This window comes from Chironomus tepperi, unplaced genomic scaffold (genome assembly GCF_022539635.2).
Source record: "Chironomus tepperi strain 1889 unplaced genomic scaffold, CSIRO-AGI_Ctep_v1 contig_415, whole genome shotgun sequence".
Taxonomy (NCBI): Eukaryota; Metazoa; Arthropoda; class Insecta; order Diptera; family Chironomidae; genus Chironomus; species Chironomus tepperi.
In genome coordinates, this window is record NW_027226537.1 from 200274 (window position 1) to 224913 (window position 24640).

A 24640-nucleotide genomic window follows, 5' to 3' on the forward strand; every position below is an offset into this window, starting at 1 on the left:
ATTCGTACATAAAAAATAAGATAAAGAAATTTGCTCAATTATAAGGAAAAGAAAATAGCTTAAATGAGGAATAAATCACAATTCAAATCCACAGTAAAGAAAAATTGTTTAACATTATGAGAGAAAAAATTTTTTAAATTAAATTAATGAAAAAAAGCATTTAGAATTGTTCAACAATTTTGTAATTAAGTACTCAAAATGAAAAAAATTTAGATTTTAAGAATGAAAAAATAAAAAAAATTATAAATTAAAGTGAAAAAATTTTTATTTTGTTACTTTGAAACATTCTGCAGAATGCAAATGAAGAATATCTGGAAAATGATGACTTATATATTACATATATATACATAAACAAAAATATATAACATACATTCTATGTTGAATAATTGATAATAAAAATGACAAAAATTATTCTTTTAAAAAATTAAATTAAAACCTTTTTTTATTTCCTTTATTTTTTAAGATTTTTTGTTCCTTTATTACAGAAATTTGTTTCCAGCAAAATCAGAGATTTTAATCAATTTGTTTGACATAAATCGCTGTGTCTAAGTTCAATAAGCTTCAAAAATATTCATTAAAATTTTAATTTCTTTCTCCATCTAACTACTGTTCAATTTAAAGGATAAATGACCATTAGCTGAAGTTAACTCATTTTAATAGCTTTGATTTGCGCAATTTATAGTAACTTTTACCTAATCTTAATATTTTCAAGATACTGTATATCATTCCCAAGCGGACATGTCTAGGCATTAACTAGACTTACGGTCGACTTATATCATGTTTCCAAAACGTTCCGCAAAACTTGTCATTAGTCCACTTTGGGTCTAGTTAATAGAAAACTTGAAATAGGTAGAATTGACCAGTCGGAAGTGACATTGCACTCAAGGGTAACTAATCCAAATGATCAGAAATTATCAAAGAAGATGCTTAAAAATTATAAGGAATAATCAAAATTGATCAAAATGTGATTTATCAGTTTTGGAATTAGAAATTGAAAAGTGGCAGTCAACAAAGGGAAACATGGATCACATTGGATCTGTTCAAGAATGTAAGTCAGAAGTCTTCATGTTCACATCAGCTAGTTAATATTGATATCGGAAATATTCATTGATCAGTCTATTATTTAAGTACACACTTAAGTCCTCAAAATATTTATCCAACAAATTTGATGAATGAATGCAAATAAGCTACACTTTCCTTCCTACTTCGGTAGTTTACCAGCCATTTCTGCTCAGAATAATAATTAAAATATCAAACTTTTAAATTTATTTGGTCATTTATCCGATAACGGGTCGTTCATTTATAGTACGTTCAATTTTTCGTAGACGTAATAAACAAACGATCCCTAAGCTTCCAGTTTCCAAAAAACATTGCACCTCAAAATTTAAAGTCTATTTAACAGTTAACATAGGGTCACTTATTAATTTTGATTTTATTTGTTTCCAAATTAAGCTTTAAGTCATGAAATATTATACCCAAAGTGTAAATACTTCTTCATAGATTCCCGAGTGACACATATGAAGAAGGTTCCGCCATGGAGCTTTTAAGGCTTCGTCAAAGTTCATTTATACCAAAATGAAAGCTGACTCTATTTGCCAACTTATGGAAGTCATTCGAAGGCAGCTTTCATTTGGTCCCAAGCAACACTAATGAAGGTAACCATATGGAAGCCACACAGATGCAGCTTTATGTTAAATCGAGGCATCATCCATTTGGTGTTAATCAGAGCTCAAAGTCGACTCGAATTTTGTATGAAAAAGTCAGCTCGACGTCATACAAAATTCAAGTCGATTTCCAGATCTGGTATTAATGATAGAGCTTTAGTAGAGCCTCAAAAGCTCAATTGCGGATCCTTCTTGATTTTTGTCACTCGAAATTCAACTAATTTTTAATAAATTTATTCAAGAATTCCTTCTTTTTTGTGCCAAAACTAGTTTTAAGCTGTCTATTGAACTCTTTTGTTATATACAAGGTCAGTAATCCTGTCCACATTTCGTTAATCTCTTCTAAAAATAATTCTCACTTCAGAACAAAAAAACTAAAATTTTTTAGAAAACTATGAAGAAGTATTTACACCTCAATGTCTTTATTCTCATAATGAATCCATCAACTTCATCTTCAGGCTAAAAATAAACACTTTTTTTCGCATTCAGACATAGAGAAATGGAAATTCTCTTTAATGTTTTGTTTTTTTTTGCATAGGAAACAAAAATTATCACACACTACGCGTGTACATGAAACGTATTTAATTATATGTATGTTTTTGTAGTAATCACCATCATCTCATTCTATGCTTAATTTTTTGTTTGTCATTGACATGAGAGCAAGTATCATTAACAATAATAACGGTTAACAATATTTATAATATGAAGCACTTTAACTTTTTATTAGGGCTCGTCCAAAACTGCAGGTCTGTAGTCGATTCGTGCAGTGTTGGTACGGTACGGTACCGTAAAGGTACATCTCTGGTACGGTACAATGATACACCTTGTATAGCACAGTAGGGCATGGTATGGTATAGGATTATCTCAGATGAACCATCACTATAATCATACCACATTACCATATCAAGTATACCATTTTACTGGACAGTAATGAGCCTAGTAGTAATCGTACCGTGCGGTGCCGTATCGTCTCGTGTGGTACCATACCTTGTGGTGCCGTACCGTACCGTGTGGTGTCGTACTGTATCGTGTGGTGTCGTACCGTACCGTGTGGTGCCGTACCATACCACGATCAGAGAAATCGTTCCCTGTAGGCAAAAACACAGGCTTTAAGCTGCACTATAAGATACAGCCGAAAACTGTCAGCACATCTGAAATGCAGGCCCGCAGTTCCTAGCCAAACCCTAATATTTCATGCTTCAATATTTACACTTTATGTGCCTTATTTGTCCAATTTTACAATAATTGTCTCAAGTGATGCAATTTTGAAATTATTGAAAAAGACTTTGCTCTTTTTCGCTGGACCAAGTGCAAGCTCACCACTATAGTAGAATGCTGATATGTCTAGAGATAAATTTTCCGATCCAAGATTTGTGATTGAGACAATTGTATTACGACGTGGGAAGGTCCTCTCAATAATCAATAAATCGTCCTTATTTGCGCGTATGTGTGTATTTAAAAATGCTTTATTTCCATCTTTATTGATTGAATTCATGTGTAAACCGGGTGTAGCTTTACGTAGGGCACCGGCATCAATGACATACTCAAGATGCTCATAAGATACTAAAGCTGATTTCGGTAACCAAGGCAATACTTTTTGATTTGTAAATTTGACACTTTGATCAGTAAATGGCATTGTTGGTAGATGATGTAAATGCTTTGTTTCAGCATGAACATTATCCGGGTCATGAATATCACCCATAGAAAGTTCATCACCATAGAAGATGTTTGGAGTTCCTGGTAACATCAATTCCATGAGCAATCCAGCAAGTGAAGCATTTTGATTAATTGCAGTTGACATTCGTCGTTTATCAATGCCATTAATGCTCCAATGAATCCATGGACCATTCTCCGATGGCTTTAATTTTCCTTTTAATATGGAATCAACTTTATGTTCAATAGACCGTGTGCCATTTGTAATATCAAGAAAGACATCAATTAAATCAATACATTCGAGAATTTCATCGGCGACATCTTCGGATACACTTTTAATTAACGACTCATTAACAATCATAATTCTATCACTGCCAAGCACATATTTCCATTCTCTTATATTCTCCATTAAGTACTCATCATCAGCAAAATTTTCTAAGCCTTTCAAATAAAATCCATCGATGCCATGTGCCAACCAAAATCTCATAACATTTGTAATTCCATTATTATCAATTATGCCTCTCTCAACGCGTCTATATTCATCGATTCTCATATCATTAGCATTATTATTGTTATTACGCGTCAAATTGTTCATTGTTGTTGATGGCTCTAATCGTGTGTAAAGTGGATATAACGGTAAATCCAATATTAGTGATATGTTTTTTGAATGAAGCTCCGAAACTAAATACTTCATATCATCCATTGTACCAAGCTCTTTGGTGATGTTCATTAATGTGTCAATATTTGTGTAATCTTCAGGATAATTTTTAGCCGAAAAGATTGAATTTAGACGTATGGCACCGATTGATAGATTTTGGAAATATGAAACTTTGTCGGCAATACCGCGTAGATCTCCAACGGAGCTGCCTGAAAAATGAGCATTGGGTATGAGAGTGATTAATTGGGTGAAAATTATTGTGAGCTTTGGAGATGCCAAAGATAAATGATTCTCGCGCTTTCGAAAGTCTTATGGCACTGACTAATGCAGTGATGGGCAACCTATGATCCGCGGGACACTATTGAACCCTCAGCCATATGTCATGAGCTGTTTCGATCGTGGCTTATCACAAAAGTGGTCCGCAAGAAATAAAAGGTTGTCCACCACTGGACTAATGCCTCCAACAAATTAAATCTCATGCCTCATTACACTACTTACCATCAGAGTCCTTGAAGCTCGCTGGAAATATCTCATAGAAGATACTTCCTTGATACCATTTAATATCCGGACTGCAAATTCTTGGTAAATTGTAAATCATTCCAACAACAATAGAGCACATGGCAAATATACCAGATAAGAATATAAAGAATGTGACCTTCCTTATCAATGGCCAATTCCATTTAACAAATGATGGCAAGTCCTTCGTAAGAGGGATATTTAAGGCATTCAAGTAATCAAAGTTTATGTTTCCATGCTTCTTCTTCTTTCCATTTCCATTCTCCTAGAAAGAGTAAATAGACAATTTTTATCTTATGCTTAATAAAAAAGACAAATAAATTTGACCTTGAGACAAATAATCAACAGACGCAAGGCACTTACTTGATGATGTAAATCACCATTTTTATGTAAATGATGATAATTTGTTCCAATACCAATTGCAGATGTGATACCAATACCCGAACTACTTGATGATGATGATGTATCATCATTTTCAACTTGATCGTCAGCTGTATGTACAGTAAAAGAAATTTCGGAGGTGTAGATTATTTTTTTCTTATTATTATGACGTCAATCAAATACGTCGTTACGTCACTCATTTGGAAAATAACAAAAAATTGCGTCTTAAAGGAATGCTACTTACGATTATCGGATACGATGCCAGTACTTGGGGTCAATGGATGACTATAATCAAGTTGAAGTTGAAGTTGTGGACTTGACGTATTGTGTAGTAATGGACAAATTGATGCATCTTCTTCAGCCATAAATGTCGATTGTGATGGCGAGGTCGTTAATGACTCTGGCAATTGCAAAAATGATGCCTCAGAATTCACATTTAAGTGATTCATCCTTCAATGGCTTTTTAGTACTTGTTCACTTTATAAAATTCAGCTCGGATCTGCGATGAAAAATATTTTTCAGACTCGATAAAAAAAATTGTCTTATTTTGCTGTCTCTTTCGTATCTATGCCTTTATATCATGTTCAATTGAATCAATTAGCACTAATAAACGTTAAATGTTTGCAAACAAACAATTCTGATCGAGTATTGAGTAGTTTAAGTAACTTTTTTATCGAATTTTAATATCCAATTTCTTATTTTGCTCTTCTCGGTTTTAAGGAACGTATGAAAATGACCTGAAATAGATAGTCAGTGTGAGGAAATATGAAAAAAAAAATTTCTGTATATATTTTTAGTCGAAATGAGAAAGTTGGAAAATTGGAATGTACAGACATGCGCATTAGCATGTAAACATCATCATTCTATTCAAAATCCACGTGATTTTTTTTTCTCTCGTACTCATCGGCGCCTGCATATATATGTGTGCTGCTATTATTATTTTGAGTTTCATTCATATGTTGGCAAATTGAAGACAATGACAAGCTCATCATGATTGTGTCAATTTTCAAGCATTTTGAGATGTGACAAATTACTTCCAATTGAATTGATAAAAGGCATATAATGTGGAAAATTGCTGAATTTTTACTGATATCATTAATTTATTATGCTTGTATGAAATGTTCTGTAAAATTGGCTTTATGTTCTGGAAGTGTCGTTGAATCGTTGATCGACATGACTCGGTCTCTTATGGTCTGTTACAAGGTATCAAGTAAAGAGCCGTAGTTCCTTTTTCTGGAAGTGATGTAAATCATGATTCGTTCTTTTATGTCTCTTATGGCCTGTGACAAGGTATCCAGTGAACAAAATTTTCGTCTAATTTGCCATACTTCTTTGAAACAAAAACCGCACACATTTCTGGCTACGTCTCTGCTATTGGGTACTTTAAATCTTCAAAACTGACTCGTCATTAGAATTTTCAAAGCTTATAATGGACCTTTCACTTATGACAAGATCGATACTAACTATGTAGGTAAGATTACAATTTTTACTGAAATAGATCCAATAGAAATCAGCATATCAAAACTTTTTTAAAATCCAATGTGCTTTATAGGATCAATAAATTACCCGAGCGACACAATGAGATGAACTGCAATTTTTGCGATGAAAATGAGTTGAAATCAGTCATACGATGCCGTCTGGGTAGCTTTGCATCATACCGTTCATGCGGTGACGTAATGGTGCTCTAATGTAGCTCCATTAAATAAGGTTTTTAAGTCAAACTTTATTGATGGCAACAGAGCATGAGGAAGGGCCAAGGAAAGAAACTGACAATAGAGATAGCATTAAATTTGATATCATCAATTGGCATACGGAAGCTTGCGATAGAATTGCCATAGAGACAGTTGTAAAAGATTTCTAAATGAGGCAATTGATCGCAATTGATCTGTACGACCAGATATGTTAGTAAATAAGTAAGTGGTGCCCTAGCGAACACATTATACTTTTCGGGTTATTAATAGTAAATTAATCATAAATATTGACAGATAAGAATAGAATAAAATGCGAAGCATGAATTCATTTTCATTGATAAGGCTGACTTTATATTTCACGGGATATTTTACAATGAACTTGTTAGGAAATGAATATTATGAGCTGTTGCTTTGAGGAAGGGGTTGTAATTTTGGACTATGGAACTGAAATTTTCTGGACAATTGTCTCAGGATGATAAGCAATTTTTGACATTGAAATCTACACTTGGTTCCTCGTCAATTTCTTCTTTTTACAAAAAGTCGTAATTAGCGTCGTTTATGTTATACAAAAATAAAGCACGCTAATCTGCTTTGAGGAAATGAAAGTTTACAAACTTTAAATGAAAATTAACCTCAATTAAACATTTTATAAGTAAAATACATTGTAAAGCATGTGTCAAAAGTCAAACGTTTAATCATTACACTGTAAAATGCTCTGAAAAAATTAGAACTCAAAATTATAACTCAAAATTTTTTGTAATCTCTTTGGAAATTTATGTACAAGCCTCCACATTATACGTCATTAAGACGCATTATAGAGGAAAATACGCTTATCGTCATGAAAATATTATTCCTTAATAGAGCAACAAACGTTTGTTTACAGTTCATGTAATGAACACACCCTGATGGCAATAATGAGAATTATGAATGAATTATGGCTGAATCTTATGATACTGATAAAATATTATTGAACTGCTCGAAACTAGATGCATCTTAAAATGTGGTAAAAAGTGGATGTTTGAAGAATAATCTAAATAAATATCAACAAGATTTTGTCATTAATCGTTGTGTGGCACATTAAATTTATTACGATGTATTAGTTAAGAAGATCACACTTTCGTGACGTATATTTTAGCTGAAATTGATGCGAATCTTAAATAAATATTATTTATTAAATGTTTGTACTAAATATTAGCTCAAAAGAATTACATTAGATATTGTTCAATTATTACATAATACTTTAAGATAGAAAGTTGGAGGAAGGGGTCAAAAAGTCAAATTTTTCGTGTTGCGTAATAAGTAAAGGGCAGCAAGAATACTTTTGCACACCAAGCTGTTTTATGTGTCGAATTTCATTCAAAATTAAATCTTGAGGCAGTCCTGATATGTACTTAGATGTATTGTAGTGAGCATTATACGAATCATTGTCATATGGTCAGTACTCTATATAATGATTATATGATCGTTCTCTATTACAATAGGAATCGTTGTCACAATAAGTTCTACAGATAACGGGTATGTTGTCTAACAATTCGGCCATAAATACCTTATTCTTGCACTGGCTGATTTGTCTGTATAAAGCTCAATCTAGATTCCAATCTGCTCAGACACAACACTAGTGAAGTGAAACCTAGCAATGAGGAAAAATGGCTAGGGTTTCTTTAAGCGGCTTTTCGAAAACCGCAAAACCGCACATTTTGACCCAAAATATGGTTTTGGAAAAGTGCGGATTTAACTTAATGCCAATTCTAAGCTTAATTGAACTTTGCACCGGCTTAGAGTCACACTTCTTTTCACTTATTCTTCAATCACATTTTTCCATGCTTTTTATTAATTTTGATAGTTTTTTTGATTAAACCCAGAAAATAATCAATAAATCATCAGAAGATTGACTTAATCAATCGTAACTTTAACCCAATTTATGACACATTACACTGTTTTAATTAAATTTATTTCTTATTCCAATTTAATCTTTTTCTTCTTTTAAAATGTAAACTGAAAGAATTTAATGAACGCAAAACGTCTCATCCGATTTTTTTCTTCCGAAATTCTCAACATTCTCTCTCATTTACTTAGTATACTTGTTCTTTATGACTATTTACTGATAAGACCAAAAAAAAATTCTACTGTCACCAATCAATCGCATTTTGCTGTATCTTCTCAGAAATTAAATAAAAATGGGTGTATGGAGTGACCATAAAGCAGCCACAAAGAAGAAATTCTATTTTTAATATGTAAACAATGCTGATAAAGGTTGAGACTATTCTAGGATTGAACATCAACAACTATTTTATGTGATGAATGAATATATTTTTAAATACATCTGTTGGAAGGAATGTCTTTTTAAAAAGTAAGAATGGACCTCTAACAGACAATGCATATGTCATCTAAATGAGCATGCTTAGAAGTATACTCAATCCATGTAACTGATCATACTCAATTATGTAAACCATACTTATGACAATGCTCCTTATCTGTTCATGGACAATGAATCAAAAATTTCATAAAAATGAATTATGATGCAAGTTATGGTTCAACTTAGAGACAAGATTAGCAAATCATTAAAGAATTATAAACAAAAGATTTGTTTCTGTTGCTGGGTTGAATTTGTATGGATTAAATTAGTGGTTTTTAAATTTCTAGAACCATCTACAAATGGAACCTTTAAAGGTTTTTAAGATTATAATAAAATCTAATTACATTGTGACGTATTTCTCAAGAAAAAGTAACTGATAACCAAATATTCCGTAATAGGCCTATCCCGAGCGACATAAATTGAGAAGGCTCTATTATAAAGGTTTTAAGGTTGTACTAAACCTCTTTTATTAGCATCAAATAGAAGCCGCATTCATGTGACATGTCTATGACAGTTAAATGGAGCGCCTCCTTGTGCCAATCCATATGTGACACGTGTGGCACATGTGACATTCAAATGGAGTCATCATATTGCTGTCATATGGATATCATGTTCAGGTGGCTTTTATATGATGTTAATAATAGAGCCTTGGTCGAGTCTTGAATGCCCACCTTGACTCCTTGACGGACCCCTCTTCATTTGTGTCGCTCGGTAAAGGCCTCTTTAGAAATGGCAATTAATCGCTCTGATCCTCAACTATGAACCCTTGAAATTTATGCTATTAGTACAATGATCTCCTTTTTTAGATCATAATTTACATAAAATATAGCCTATATGACAGTTAAATAGCTCTGAGATTAATGAATTCATTCAATACATAACATATTAATATATAAATGACGAGTAGACATGTTCACTGATAACCTTTCTTCCACTATCTCCATGTACTATGCGAAAAAATATCACTTTGAGATTGAATATATTTGAGATGTCAGTTAATCCCGAGATTTCATTGAGTTGAGAACGAAAAAGTTGAATATTCATCAAATTTTTAATTAAAATTTGATTTTTTTGAAATTAAATGTAATTAAAAAGTGAGTTGTTGCTGGTTTTCGATTGAGTTTTTAATAGTTGCGCACCTGATTCAGTGATTTTGATCATCGGGTGTACAAGTGCAAAATAGAAAAAGTCAGAAGAAAAAGACACTAAAAAAGGTTTCCTTTTACTTAATAATGATAATATATAATATAAAAAAATTCATTATCAAGTATATTGACGCATCATAAAAATTGATTCTACAAAAAACAAGAAAAAGCTTGAAAGTTTGCTCTTGATTTTTATCAATTTTTCAAAAAAATAAATTAAGTAAGTTAATGACGTTTGTAGAAAAACCCAAAACCATAGTGAAGTTTGATATTAGTTGAAAATTATAAAAAAGAATTGACGGATTTAGAATTTAATCAAAATTTAAATATTTTGGTCAAATGGTGATCAAGTTGCTAAAGATTCTTGTTGTCTCGACTTAGGAAAATTCTTTATATCACGAAAATTGAGAACAATGCAATCTCGGAATATTTTGAGCTCGTTCGAAATCCATTAAAAATTGTCAGATCTAGTTAAAAAAAGATGTTGCTAAACATTAAGAATTTCTAAGTCTAAGAAATTGAATTCTAACAATATTGCTTTTAAATTTGATGTATTCAATTGAGCTTGGATGTAATCAATTAGAATCTATACAAATTCTACCTCAAATAGTCTAATTGAACTATTTTCAGTAAAATATTGTTATTTATATAACTTTAATAAATTTGTTTTACGGACAACAAATTTAGATCCTTATTCCAAATTTATAGAGTTCTTGACCTTTTCATACAATCCGAGTCGACTTCGAGTTTTGCTTAATTCTAACTTCTGATCAAGAATTTCTGTCTTTGTCGCTTAGTTTGTAATATTTTGATCAAATTGAACATCGGAAAAATCTTAAAAATTGTATAATTTTTTAACTTTTCTTTAAGACCGTTCATTTATTACCTTACAAAATAATGAACTTTTTTCAAAAATAAACTTGAAATGAATATTTGAATTATTGAAATTTCAATTGTTTAAATCAGATTTATAACCTTCACCTCACTCTTTGAACGTAATAAGTGAACGGCCCCTAATAGAAGAATTGTGAAAATTGTACAATTTTCGGACGAATATCTGAATATTTTAAGGATTGATAGGATTTATAAGTTACAATGAAAATATTTTTAAATTTACATAAAAACGCAAATTGTAAGATGATAAGAAAGCAAAAGTTGGGCAAAACGGAATATTAACTATCATAATATTTTCTATTTATGTTTCCTTAAACTCAATTTTTAAAAATAATAATAGTTTTTTATAGTAAATAATATTTTCAATTCAAAACTTGAAAAAACATGAGCAAAATAAAAAACAGCAATTTCTATCGTCGTAAACAGATTTTGCTGTAAGAACCCCAATATTATTTTAAGGGGTTTACTTAACAACAAATGAATTTAATTAATGACATTATAATTCTACTGATTAGTAAAAAATAAAGACAAAAGACACTCAAGTCAATCGTGTCCGTGTCATGTCAAACACATCCGCAACCCAACATGAATTTATATAATTTTTATTCTTCCTTCTTCCTCTTCATCAATCGACATTGTTTCTATAAATCTTAAGTGCAACGATCTATTATAATACCAAAGTGTTCTTCCTCAATGTTTATCAACACAGAACTCAATTATTATCAAATATCTGTCTTGTTTACAAACAGCCAATTGAGATTACACTTGAATATGAATAAATATTGACCCAAAGATGAAACATCCATTAATATCAACTTTGTTATATATTTTCTTTCTAAATAAGTTGACATATAATGATTATAAAATATTTTAAAATCACATGACTAAGCAGAGCAGGCGACAAAAATGTGACAATCACGTTTATGAAAAATAATAAAAAATGTACTCAGTTATCGCATTTATAAAAAAAATAATATAAAGTTGACCCCTTCGAGTGACCCGCCCGTTTTTTTTATAATTCTTAAATAAAAATATCATCCTTTATCAATAAAAACTATGGAATTTTGAAATATTTGAATCATTATTAATTTGACAATCCTCCATTACAGAGGTCTAAACTGAATATAAGTCTGCGACAATTTAAAGCAGCTTAACCAGTATTAAAAAGACTGATTTTTGACAGTGCCTTAATAGAGGACAAGACAACAAGCACCAGTGCTCGACTTCACAGAGCAACTACAAATTATAGCACCTTAAGGAAAAAAGTTCAAAAAAAAATATATATACAAAATGGCTCTAGACTTCGTCGCAGGATGCTTGGGTGGTAAGTCACCATAAAAAATTACATTCATTTTGATTTATTCAGCAATTAAAGAACTACGCAGTGCGATTTAAATTTCTCATTATAAAATACAATTATGACATCAACATTGTGATTTTCTTCTCGCTCGATGAATTCCTTCATTGATAAGGCGCGAATTATTTGACTTTTTTTAAGGCTCTTTCAAGCACACTTTTCAAGTTTCAATGAGTTTGCTATTTTTGAGAGGGAGGTTCAAGTTCATTAGTTTCTTTTTTTTTCATTACGTCAGCTGCTCGAATTTTTAAATGTTTTAAGTACAAGTGCTGATAAGTTTTCAACTAATTGACTTTGATCCCGAGAAACACTGATGATCAAGGCTTCGCAAAGGAGCTTTATTGGCTTTGCTAAAGCTCTTTTATAGACATAAAATTGAAGCCGGATCAGTATTGCATTATATGGCTTTCACGTGAAGGTGGCTCGATAGCACCATGTTCAAATGGCAGTCATATGATGCCACATTATTGCAGCTTCATTTATTGGCTTCATCTGGCAGCCATTTAATGTCATACTGAGTCAGCTTCCATGTCCAAATGGCAGCCATATGATGGCACATTGCGGCAGCTTCCATGGCCAAATATCAGCCATTTTATGCCATACAGAGGTAGATTCCATTTGGTGGCTTTATGTGGCAGACATATGATCCCATACTGAGACAGCTTACATAGCCAAATGACAGCCATATGATGCTATACTGAGCAAACTTCCGTGACGAGATAACAGCCATATACGGTAGCTTCTATGGCTAAGTGACAGCCATATGATTCCATACTGAAGCAGCTTCTATTGCCAAATGGCAACCATATGATGGCAAAGCTAAACGGCTACGATTTGGTGGTAATAAACGAGCTTTAACAGAGCTATAAAGGCTCGCTTGCTGAGCCTTCATGAATTGTATCGCTCGGAATTAAAAACTTGTCAGCAATGCTCTAAATATAGCAATTTAGCATGTCCAATTGCAAAAATCAGCATTTTCAATCATCCATAGCTCACACATAAAAATCTCAACCGAACCTCGTCCTTCAAAATAAGCCAAATAAACAAACTAATTAAAATGATTAAATTACCATGTTATGAAATGTCTTCATTATACTTAGTCAAGCTTATTATCATCATATTTACTTACTCATATTTTGCTCTCTCTTATAGGTTGTGCCGGTCTCCTTGTTGGACATCCATTTGACACAGTAAAAGTTCACTTACAAACACAAGATTATAAAAATCCACTTTATCGTGGCACATACGATTGTCTGAAGAAAATTGTGCAAAAGGAATCACTCAGTGGTCTTTATCGCGGCCTTTCGTCACCTTTAGCCTCAATTTCCGTACTTAATGCAATTGTATTTGGCGTTTATGGAAATGTACAAAGACAATCAAAAGATCCAGAATCATTAATTGCACATTTTTGTGCTGGTTCAGCTGCTGGACTTAGTCAGACGTTAATTTGTAGTCCTATGGAACTTGTAAAGAGTAGAATGCAGATCCAAAATGATATTCCTGGTGCTATTAAGCACAATAATCCATTTGCATGTCTTAAACATTTGTGGAAGCATGAAGGCAGAAGAGGAGTCTTTAAAGGACTTGGAATCACAGTTGCAAGAGATGTTCCAGGTAAATTATGGCTATAATTATAATCTGATGACTTTATACTCACAATTCACTTCCTTATTCAGGCTTTGCATCATACTTCGTCTCATTCGAAATGATGATGAGACAAACATCAAATCCAAGTGCATTTTACACACTTATGGCCGGTGGATTGGCGGGTACATTCTCATGGCTCATATCATTTCCAGTTGATGTTGTAAAATCACGTCTTCAAGTTGACGGCATGGATGGAAAGCCAAAATATAATGGAGCTATGGACTGTATTAGGAAAAGTTATCAAGCTGAAGGTGCTGCATTTTTAACACGTGGATTAAACTCAACACTTATAAGAGCATTTCCAATGAATGCTGTTTGTTTCTTGGTCGTATCATATGTCATGAAATTCTTCCAGAATCAGCAGTCACTAGATGTTACAATAGCTGAGCCATTGCCAATTATTGACTATAATCAAGGATTTATTACACGCATATTTAACAGAATAGACTTTGATTCACAACATAAGCACAAAAAGTTCCGTTATATGATATTATTGGATGGATTTCATGAAGCATCATGTCATGCTGATATGGTTCATTTATCAGACACACTCAGGGAGCAGAGACGAAGTTATGAATATTTTTACAGGATAAATGATGGAGTTTTAAATCAAAATTTAACAGAAGATGACATGAGAGTTCCTATAAAGTAGCATTTAAGGATATTTTAGACAAAAAAAGACATTCAAATAAGGCAGTTTTTCTTAATTAGTTTAAGTGATAATTTATAAGAACAAAAAAAAAAATATTCATGACAATAAATATGACATTGCAGTGCAATAATGACAAAGACACAAACACAAACAAACCAAATTTTAGCATTTTAAAGTCTGTAAAATTTTCTCAATTTGAAATTTTTGAGTTGGAAAATCTTTTTGTAAATTTTCCAAAATACTCGTGAGATTTTCATGAATTTCTTCCAGTCGTTCCATCTCAATGTCGATGGCATTTTCACTCTTCATCTTTGGCAAATAGGTGCAGTTAGTCAGCAGCTTATATCGCTTAGCTCTCTTCTGTAACAGAACAATTGTCTCCAAATTCCTATGCTTCATCAACAAACTTTGCTCAATTTCAGTTTGTAACAAGCAATCCTGCATCTTCTCAGTCTGAATATCTTGTTCCTTATTCACAATTTCAGCTCTTAAAATCTCTTCCCGTTTCTGTATTTCACTGACGTGATGTTGTGTCGCAATTAATTCTGTATTGATAATTTTTAATTTATTTTTCATTTCACTCAACTTATGCTTAATATTCGATTGTGTCTTGATCTTTGTTCCTGTTTTCTTCTCGCGCGTGTTTGCCGCATCATAAATGTGATCGCGATGATAAACGCTACTTTCGAGTGCCTCAACCATACGTTCTTGCAATTTTTTAAGATTTGAGTATTTTAATTCCATTCGATGAATTTCTGACTTCATGATGCCAATTTCACTGCTGTTTGCTAATTCATCATCACGCATCTTTTTGGCTTCACATGCCATTTTGAATTTTGTTTCCCAAGACAATGTCTCATAATGCTTTTCCTTAACTTCATTCTTCAATGCCTCAATTTCTTGACCCAAGTTAATCATGTCTTGTTCTATATCCATGATATTCATTTCAGCATCTTTCAGTTTATCAACTGTCTCTTGATGCGCCATTAAGCATTCCATTTCCTCTTTTTCATGAATTTTACGCTTCTCATAGAGTTTTGAACTTGACTGATCAAGCTTCACATTCAAATTACTTAAATTTCGCAGAATCTCGCGATTCTCATTTGCACTTTGTTCCAAATCTCCTTCTACTTTGAGTGCCTTTTGCTCGATGACCATTAGTTCTGTAAGGATTAAATGAAGTTAGTTGTGATAGAGTTTGGGTTCGTTTTTTAATAACGTCTCCGAGTGGACAGCTTGGCATAATGACTAGTTAGTAACTTGACCTAGAGCCGATCAATGACATTCTTTCCGGAATGATCCATAAAAAATGTCATTGATCGTCCGTGGTTCTAGTTATAAACTGGACGTTACGTACAGGTTGTCCATTTGGATTCCTTTACTTTTGAAGTGTCCCAGAGCTTGATACAATACCTCAAATACTGGACGTCATATAAATAAACAACAACTTTAACATATTCAGTACTTACGCTTCCTGCCAACAAAAATCTCATCCATTTGTGAAGCACGCTTCTCAGACATCGCAACAACTTGAGATTGAAGTTTAAGCCAAAACTGCTGTAACTCTTTAATTTGTGTATCAATTTCTGAAATCTTCTTTTCCAACTCCATGACTTGAATTTCCTTCAAATTCATTTCCTTTCCACCTAATTTCTCAATCATCAATTCAAGCTGTTTATGGATCGCGTCCAAAGCAATCATTTTGTTCTTGGTTGTTGCTTTAATCCTCTCAATTTCCTCATTAATTGTATTTGCTTCAAAGTCAACATCATTGTGCTGCTTCTGAAGTTTACCGACATTTTCTTTTGATTTTTGGACTAGTCCACGCCACTTTTCAAGATCCAAAATTGTCTCGGATAATTTATTTTCCGTTTCCGACAGCTGAATTTCCAAAAGTCTTCGTTTTTCTTGTGCTTCTCTCAAAAGTCGACTGCGATGTTGACCGGCTTTATCTGTTGTAATTTGATCTTGCAACAAGTCAAGAATCTTCTCTTCAGTCTCAAGTTTTTGACGTGACAACTTCTCCAACTTATTGATCAATTTAGTCAGGTGATTTTTCGTCAATAAACCTTCGGAACGTGCTTGTTCAATATCCGCTTCAGTCTTTTCCAATATCGATTGGAAATGTGCAATTTTAAAATCCATTTTTGAGTTTTCACCCTCTGCCATTTGAACTGTAAACAAAAACAAATAAAGTCATTTCATGCATGACTGAGCCTACATTAATTTATCATTGTTAAGCGCAACTTACGTTGTTTTTCAATATTTGTGACATCTCTTAGCAACCGGTCTTTGAACTCATTCAACTTTTCGCTTGTCTCGAGTTCTTTTTGAACGAATTTCTTGGTATTTTCAATTCCAGATTGAAGAGTCTTGTGCTGCTCATGTTCATTGCTGTGAAAATTAAAATTGTTTGAGAAAAGGTTGCTTAATTTCAAATATAGTCGATCACAAATGATGCAAATCCTGACTACCATCAAAAAGAACTTTTAGCAATTAAGACCATTGAGATCCAGAACTGTGCTTGAGCGAGTCACGGCTAATTATTGCTTATCGAATGAGATTACGCCAGAACTCGCTCAGTAGACCTACAATTCAGGATGATTCAGAACCACTTCTTTGATGACATTACTGGCTATAAGCTACAAAGTCTTTGAGTCGCGATTCCACTACACATGATTCGAAAAAGGACAAGTGAATAATTTTACATGCCGAGTCTCGAACCCATGATCATAGGGTCGGTATTGCAATAGTTAGGTCCCAAAGTCCTAATGCATACCGCCACCAAGCTACTTGGACTCACTACTTTGGACTACCTTTAACTCATATTTAAATGAAAGATCTACAATATTAGCTTAACTTACTGTAAATCCATACGAGCTTTTGATAAGATTTTGTCACGATGTTGAACAGAAACGATGACTTCACCCCATGCCTGCATTAACTTCTTATGCTCTTGCTGTAGTCCCTCTAAATCGGCATTAGAGTCCGCAAGATTTTGATTCAAGTTAGCAACAGCTTCACTATGATCTCTTATTTGTTCCTCAATATTACTCAATTCAATCTCCTTTTTACGAACTTCAGAATCAAGATTGAATAGCAGCATATCCACCTTCTTTTTTTCCTCTGAGATCAATCGTTGATCCTTTGAATCTTTTGTTGCTACACGCTTAGCAAGTGCTATTTCATTTTGAATTTCAGTATTCCATTTGGTAATTTCACTTTCCAATGACCGCATGCTTTCAATCTCTTGCGACACCAAATTATTTCTTCTTTTTGACTCTTTGCATGCTGATTCTTTCTTGTAGTATTCTGCTTTAGTTTTATAACACTTTCTTCTTGCGCACGTCGACTCTCGGAGATGTCTAGTATCTGTCCATTATATCTATCCAATTGTTCACGCTGCTTCTCGATCTCATTTTGAAGGTCAAAAAGTTTTGCCCCGACTTCGCCTACTTCTTCATTTTTCTCCTTAATAGCATGATTTATGTCCGATATTTCGCTTTCCAATTGATTTTTAACCTTGAGTAAATGTTCTTTTAACGCCTTTTGGAAGCGTTCCATTAACGGATGATCAGCAGAAAGTAAGCCAGTCTCTTCTGTTTCTTCATCATTTTGATCTTCATCGTCTGCTGGTTCTTTTGGAATAAGAAATAAATCCATCTTACTTCAATGAAGTTTGTTGAGTAAATGATATGTTAAATTGGAAGTTTGGTAAAAAGAATCGAAAGTTTGATCAATAAAATGCAGCTTGACAGGAAATTCTAACTTTTTTTTCGGCAAAAGTAAATAATTTTAATTTCAATAGATTGCTATGGTTTTGTCAATGATGATTTGATAATTTTTGCTGAAACGCAATAGATTTAAAACTAGATTAAACTAGTTTGTTGCGAATTTAATCAAGAACTTTTCATATTCAGCGTGTAGAACAAATGTTGCGTATATTCTCAGAAAATGATGTTTTGATTAATATTTCGGGATTTTGATATGAGTAACAATGAGTAATGACGTTAATTAAGAATTATAATACACTACAAGGCCGATTATTGCACATTAGGGTATAACTCAGAATCCCCAATATTTGCGCAAATTAAAAGAATTTCATCATAGCTTCACATGGTGATGATTATTTAAAATACAGAGTTGGCAATTGGCAGACAATATTCAGTAAAAGTCGGATATCAACTGCCATTGGGTGGTCATCGTTGGGTACCGTTGGCAAAGAATGATCGAAGACAAATGGTTGTCAACCTTCTTAAACAGTCATAAAATCAATTCATACGTAAACCTAAAAACGTACATAATTTTAGAACTACATGACTATTAACAAAAACGACTTATTTATGCATTTATAGCCCTAAGGTCTATATTCAATAAAATTCTTTATTTTTTAAATATTTTTTTGAAAATCAAATCTCCTAATTTCTATCAAACAGTCTAGTCTAATTAAATAGATCAATAACACAAATTTGTCCATTTAAGCCGGAAAAGCAGATGGTGTTGTTTGAACATTTGGATATGTTGATGTTGTCGTATTTCTGCTAACAAGTGTTCCTTGCGCCAATTCACCACTTTTCCATTGCTTAAACTTCAAAAATCCTGAATAGAAGTAAACAGCTGTTGTGATAAGTCCAAATAATCCAGCAAAAGTTGCAAGTACATTCGGTCTAAGGACTGCAATTAAAGACGCTATAAAGTACAGTAAAGTCATTAGACAAATTCCTCCGATTTCAGCCGGAAGCCATGGCAGTGTGTAGAATTTCTCAGGTATATGGAACAGATATAGAAGAAGCATTCCAATCGTAAAGAACCAAGAAAATCCGATGACGAAGTTGTAGTATCCAGCAGGTTGGGACGATGAATTGATTAAAATAATGTTGATAAGGCCAAGCAGCTGGATTAAGGAATAAAGTATTGAAATTGTTAGTAGAAGTAGGTAGAACAGTCCATAATACATACCACAAGTACAACTTTCAAATATCCATTCATTGTCCTGACATATTCGGTATCAAATCGTATTTCGGGTCTAATTGAGGCATGAGTTTCTGTTCTCGTAATTGTAGACATTTTTTCAAAGATTCCTCTAACAAATAAAACAGACATTAATCGACTGACTTATTATTTCACTTAAATTATCACCTTAACCTCAAGACATGACTTAAAGCTTACTAAATGATGATCATCTGAAACATATCGCATGAAATTGAGACATCACAAAAAGCAAAAATTAACATCAAAGTGATGAATAACATCGTAAGTTCTTTTATTCGAAAAAAAAACAAAATACATCAATAGCAAATATATGTTTGTATATGAATAAGTATTTGTAAATATCTCTTTTAAGATCTTGTCGTTTCTCTTTAAATTTTATTTAATTACTCTAAATTTTTTTGGACGAAAAGCATTTTTTGATATTTTTTGTTTTTGTCCATTTATGGTGAACAGGAATCGATGTTGCATTGCTTAAAAATGTGAAAATTATTAGTAAAATTCATGGAATCCCACAAGGAGCACATTATGACGATGGTAATCACAAGGATGTCATATGTCAACTGTTTTTATTCACATTAATGATGCAGTATAATTCGGCACTCGTTGAAATGTTGCCACTACGGAGACCAGATAGTTGGAACCAAGAATATCCGGTTGTTTTCGCCAAGTGGCTGCCAATTGGTTCCTAGTATACTACTATCTCGTCGCCGTGATGGCAACATTTCAAAGAGTGCCGATCGGGTTTTGTGGTGTCATTCCATATGGAAGTGTCATCATCTCACTCATCTTCTACCTAATCGACACACATTCAAATGATGCCTTCACATCGCCGAAACGATAGCTAGCCAAATAGCACTTAATTAATGAAAACCAAGTTCACCACTTGGCTTTAAGTTAACACCTTAACAGTTTGACCGTGATAACCATTAGGGGTTTCAATCCCGATATAGAATTGAATCTAGTCTTCAAATCGATTCCGGAATTAATACCCGAGATTGAAAATGCACCAATTTTGAATGTGTGACGATCGAACTGGTGAAGACTTGAAATTGCCCCGAGCGAGCAATTGTTGCAAAACTCATTTCTGCCATCGAAATGGGTCAATTACAAAACAGCGGTCACAGTTCCGTCAGGAAATCTTCATTTCATATTAACGTTATTTCGTCAATAACAATGTAGCAATGTAATGACTGTGTCAATGAGCTTAACTGATCGAGATTCTATTTAAGTTCTTGGTCATCTTGAGATTCTTAGCTTATTATACACTGATATAACCCAAACAAGCACTAAGATAACAACAATCGTCATCTGACAACCAAGTGATCACCTTGATATGTATGCAGCTCAAAAGTGGGATTTTGTTTCAAAAGTTTCCAATTTTTAGAAAATCTGAGTAAGGAACATGGAAAATTTAGTTTTGAATCATATTCAAATATTGTTAAAGCGAATCGAATTTTCACTCATTGAGGCATAACATTCACAAATTTACATATGTCAACATCTCAAGTTCCTGAAGGCAAGCATTTGAAAAAATCTCTTAATTTCAAAAAACCAAAACAATTTCTTTGATAATCCTGAGTCTTCAAATTTAATTGTCATATTGAGATATAAGGAAATTTGAACTTTTTTTAAATGAACATAGTCCATGCCATAAAGGCACAAGAACTTTAAATTAATTAGTTTAATTGCATATTGTGCATTTTAATAACAAAAGAATGAATAAAGTGGCAAGATTTGATACTTTTTGTGTAGATTTCTTAATAATTAGTAAAGATCAGTGGCAGGGGCATATCCAAATGGGATATTAACCCCCGATACAGTGGTAAACATTGAAATTTTAACAAATACTTTGATAGGACAAAAAGTACTTAAATGTCATGAAAAACGTAAACATAACAAAGTTATCTATGGATGGAGAGTTCTTATGCTGGAAATGCCGATGGCGTTTGTTGTGTGACAATTGTCTGCTGTTGTGTCACAATTTTCCTTGTTCCTTGTGCAATTTCACCATTCTTACAGGCTGTAAATTTAAGCCATGAATCATAACCATAAGCAACCATTGCACAAAATCCAAAGAATGCTGCTCCTGTATAAGCACCAGAAAATGTTACTGTCGATACAGTAACGGCCGCAATAAGATACAATGCTGTCCACGCAATACAAAAATACATTTCAATTTGAATCCACGGTATACGGAAGTACTTCTCAACAACATGAAACACATAGAATGCCAATAATATGCCGGTAAACCAAAATCCAATCATTGCGACTGTATTAAAGAATGTTCCGCTTTTAAGATTTACATAAACTGAACTCTCAATACATAAAAAGCCGAGTAAGTTGAGTACCTAATAAGTTTGTATTTTGTGTGTGATTGTTTGTGATAAAAAAAAGAAAAAAAAAACATTGGATATACATAAGAAATATGAATGAATTGATGAATGGATACAATATTCAATTACTTACAACACAAGTGCATTTTATAATACCCGGAATAGTACGAAACACGGTCGGGTCATATCTAATTGATGGATTTACACTCGTCTCCGATTGTGTAACAGTACGAGTCGCTGTTGCTGATTGCATGGCTTTAGATTTTTTTTCGTATATATTTTAAAAAAATAAATAAAGTATGAGAAGGAATTTGAAGGAAAAAATATATTACTAAATTTGTTAGTAGACGTTATGACTAATGCATGCAATGGGAATCAACAGTTGTAAGTAGCGTATGCGATTGTACTACTCAGCACAGTAAAAAATCGATAAGGTTTTGTCTGTGAATATAATTTACGACCTAAAGCGTTCTTCGTGAGAAAATAAGTAGCATGCCAATAAACTCATTTAAAGTGTCGCAATGCTGCCACAAAGGTTCTTTTAATCAATATTTTCCAATTATTTTATCAACTGATAAGATATCTATTCAAACTATGTGAAGCTTGAGGCTTGATTTGTCATCATGATGAGGGATTGAAGCGCATTTGTTGAGGATAATTTTGATGATTTATCAACTTAATACATATTATGAAATGACTTATTTCCTGTGCATTCTAATTTCAATGCTCTTTCCATAGGGGTAGGCATGAGGAGAGTTTTTAAGGCAAGCCCTCTCTTTGGACAATACTCTTCAGTTTTTAGGGATTTTTTACCTTTCCTTCCTGAAGATTGGAAAATCCGAAGTCTGAATTCAAACCTGACCAAATGTCAAATGAATACCTTCTGGTGTTATCACCTGATGCCGGTAAATACACTGCTGACAATTGAGAAATGTGCCGATAAAAGGACGTTAAAGTATAGAGTAAGAGACTATCCAAAACACCTTATCTGAAGGGTAGCAGCCCTATAATCAATCTAGGGATGGTTCGGTATACAACCAACTAAAGAAAACTACATAAGGTAAACCAGGCCCATCCTTGCTAGCTAAGCACCTTGAATCTATCTTAAGACCTCAATACCAAAAAGTATTGACTGAGAGTCCTAAGGAAGTGTCAAATAACCAAGAGCTTTCAAGGGGACACTAGGGTATATTAGCCTTTTGACCAAAATGTGCTTCATGTATTACATTAACGTTCCTATAGAATATCATACATTTTGGTCACGAACCACATACACAGGGATGACCTCGGCCATATTAATAACCTCTATCTTATTTCATCACTACTCTAATACAGTTCCCGCTCAAAATTGTCTTCGTATTCTTCACATCTTTTCATTCAAGATTTCGAGGCACTCAACGAATTTCACCACACAATATTATATACTTAAATCTTCTAAAAATAAACTAAATTGCAATCTAGAGACACAATGACTCGTGTAGACTGTATATAATAAAGTTTTACTATATTTACACCCCATTTACAACACATTCAGCAGTGATTTACATATTTATATGTCATAACAATTTTTGATAACAGACATGCCAAAAAATTAATGGTGTGAATGCACAAAACATATTGTTTGGATGCCGCAAACCATTTAGTTGAAGACCGATAAGAAATTGACAATCTGTTGATTCGGAAAGCACTCAGTCAAATGTAATGTATTTGTTGGCTGTTATCTTTAGTTTCTTTTTTTTTCGATAACTAGGAACAATGGAAGCACATAATAAAATATTTTTGATTATGATTCTTTTTTTGGAGACTAACTTTTTTGGAATGAATCATTCATTGTATTTACTTGAACTTTATGAATTATTAATTAAATACCGCGCTGTCATGTACGAAATAAATCACTTGAACTGCTTTTTAAGCATCAATATTTTACACAAAAATGTTACAAAGTACATACAATAAAGTAAATATGAAGATGATGAGCTTATGAATGGAATGTTTAGATGCTAAATATTACATAGTGCGACTATAATTAACTTCACAAACAGATTCTTTTTTTTTAAAGTGATGTTATGGGTGGATATAAATACTTCATCGCAAAGTGGCTGTTTTTCTCATTAATTTTTATTTAAAGCACTTTTATCTACCTGATTAATTATATAGACTAGATGATTCTTGATCAAATTATTTAATAAATATGATTGTTTTTTCACTGGATATAAATTATTAATTGAGTTAACTTAATTGACTTTTTAACCACACAGCAGATCAAAAACTAATAAGTTGTATGAATGTGTGTGAGGGAAAGAACTGGCTGGAAATGCGAATGGAATGAATTGCTATTTCATGACTTTTGTAAGCGCTTTGGATGTGCTTTGTGGATTTTTTGCAATTTATGAATTAAAAGTCACTTTGTTGGTCATTATCTTACAAGAACTGTTGCAGATTAATGAATTTACGGGAAATCTTATAAGAAAATTCACTTAAAATTCAAATTTAAAGCTCAATATTTCCTCCTACGCCACTGGCAGTTGCTCATTTTACGATAAATATAAGTAACTCCAATCACATGACTGAAACGCATTTTCATACATTTACACTTTTTAACAGATTTTTCAATTTTAAATTTCAACGGTTTTCTAATTTTTAAATTTTTAGAACAATTTTTTTAGAACTAATTTTATTGACAGACAGACAAAAAGACATC

At 32.8% G+C, this 24640-nt stretch overlaps 4 protein-coding genes across 5 annotated transcripts; 1 reads left to right on the forward strand and 3 right to left on the reverse strand.

The window, feature by feature from the left end:
• Positions 1–408: 408 nt before the first annotated feature.
• LOC139097234 (maltase A1-like) lies at positions 409–5974 on the reverse strand. The gene is made up of 4 exons (XM_070649019.1): positions 5117–5974; positions 4855–4982; positions 4474–4756; positions 409–4184 (listed from the first exon to the last, which is right to left on the reverse strand). The coding sequence occupies exons 1-4, from the start codon at positions 5319–5321 to the stop codon at positions 2887–2889; spliced, it is 1914 nt and encodes a 637-aa protein (XP_070505120.1). The 5' UTR covers positions 5322–5974; the 3' UTR covers positions 409–2886.
• Positions 5975–9923: 3949 nt separating this feature from the next.
• Positions 9924–14774, forward strand: LOC139097186 (mitochondrial basic amino acids transporter). The gene is made up of 4 exons (XM_070648978.1): positions 9924–10284; positions 12068–12282; positions 13468–13929; positions 13992–14774. The coding sequence occupies exons 2-4, from the start codon at positions 12249–12251 to the stop codon at positions 14612–14614; spliced, it is 1119 nt and encodes a 372-aa protein (XP_070505079.1). The 5' UTR covers positions 9924–10284; positions 12068–12248; the 3' UTR covers positions 14615–14774.
• On the reverse strand, positions 14668–18384 carry LOC139097184 (coiled-coil domain-containing protein 40-like). Its single transcript, XM_070648977.1, is given in 5 exon segments — positions 14668–15777; positions 16084–16788; positions 16866–17008; positions 17479–17941; positions 17944–18384. Coding segments are annotated over 5 exon segments (2646 nt in total). The 5' UTR covers positions 18278–18384; the 3' UTR covers positions 14668–14776.
• A 567-nt stretch (positions 18385–18951) lies between these two features.
• Positions 18952–24321, reverse strand: LOC139097202 (CKLF-like MARVEL transmembrane domain-containing protein 4). Of its 2 annotated transcripts, none has more exons than XR_011545039.1 (3): positions 24081–24254; positions 19574–19697; positions 18952–19508 (listed from the first exon to the last, which is right to left on the reverse strand). XR_011545039.1 is itself a non-coding variant. In XM_070648992.1 (3 exons), exons 2-3 carry the CDS (start codon positions 22190–22192, stop codon positions 21529–21531), a joined length of 546 nt encoding a protein of 181 aa, XP_070505093.1. In that variant the 5' UTR covers positions 22193–22194; positions 24081–24321; the 3' UTR covers positions 20366–21528. The 2 variants fall into 2 exon arrangements, 1 of the variants encoding a protein (XP_070505093.1); XM_070648992.1 differs by lacking the exons at positions 18952–19508; positions 19574–19697 and adding exons at positions 20366–21954; positions 22073–22194 and having other exon boundaries at positions 24081–24321.
• Positions 24322–24640: the final 319 nt, after the last annotated feature.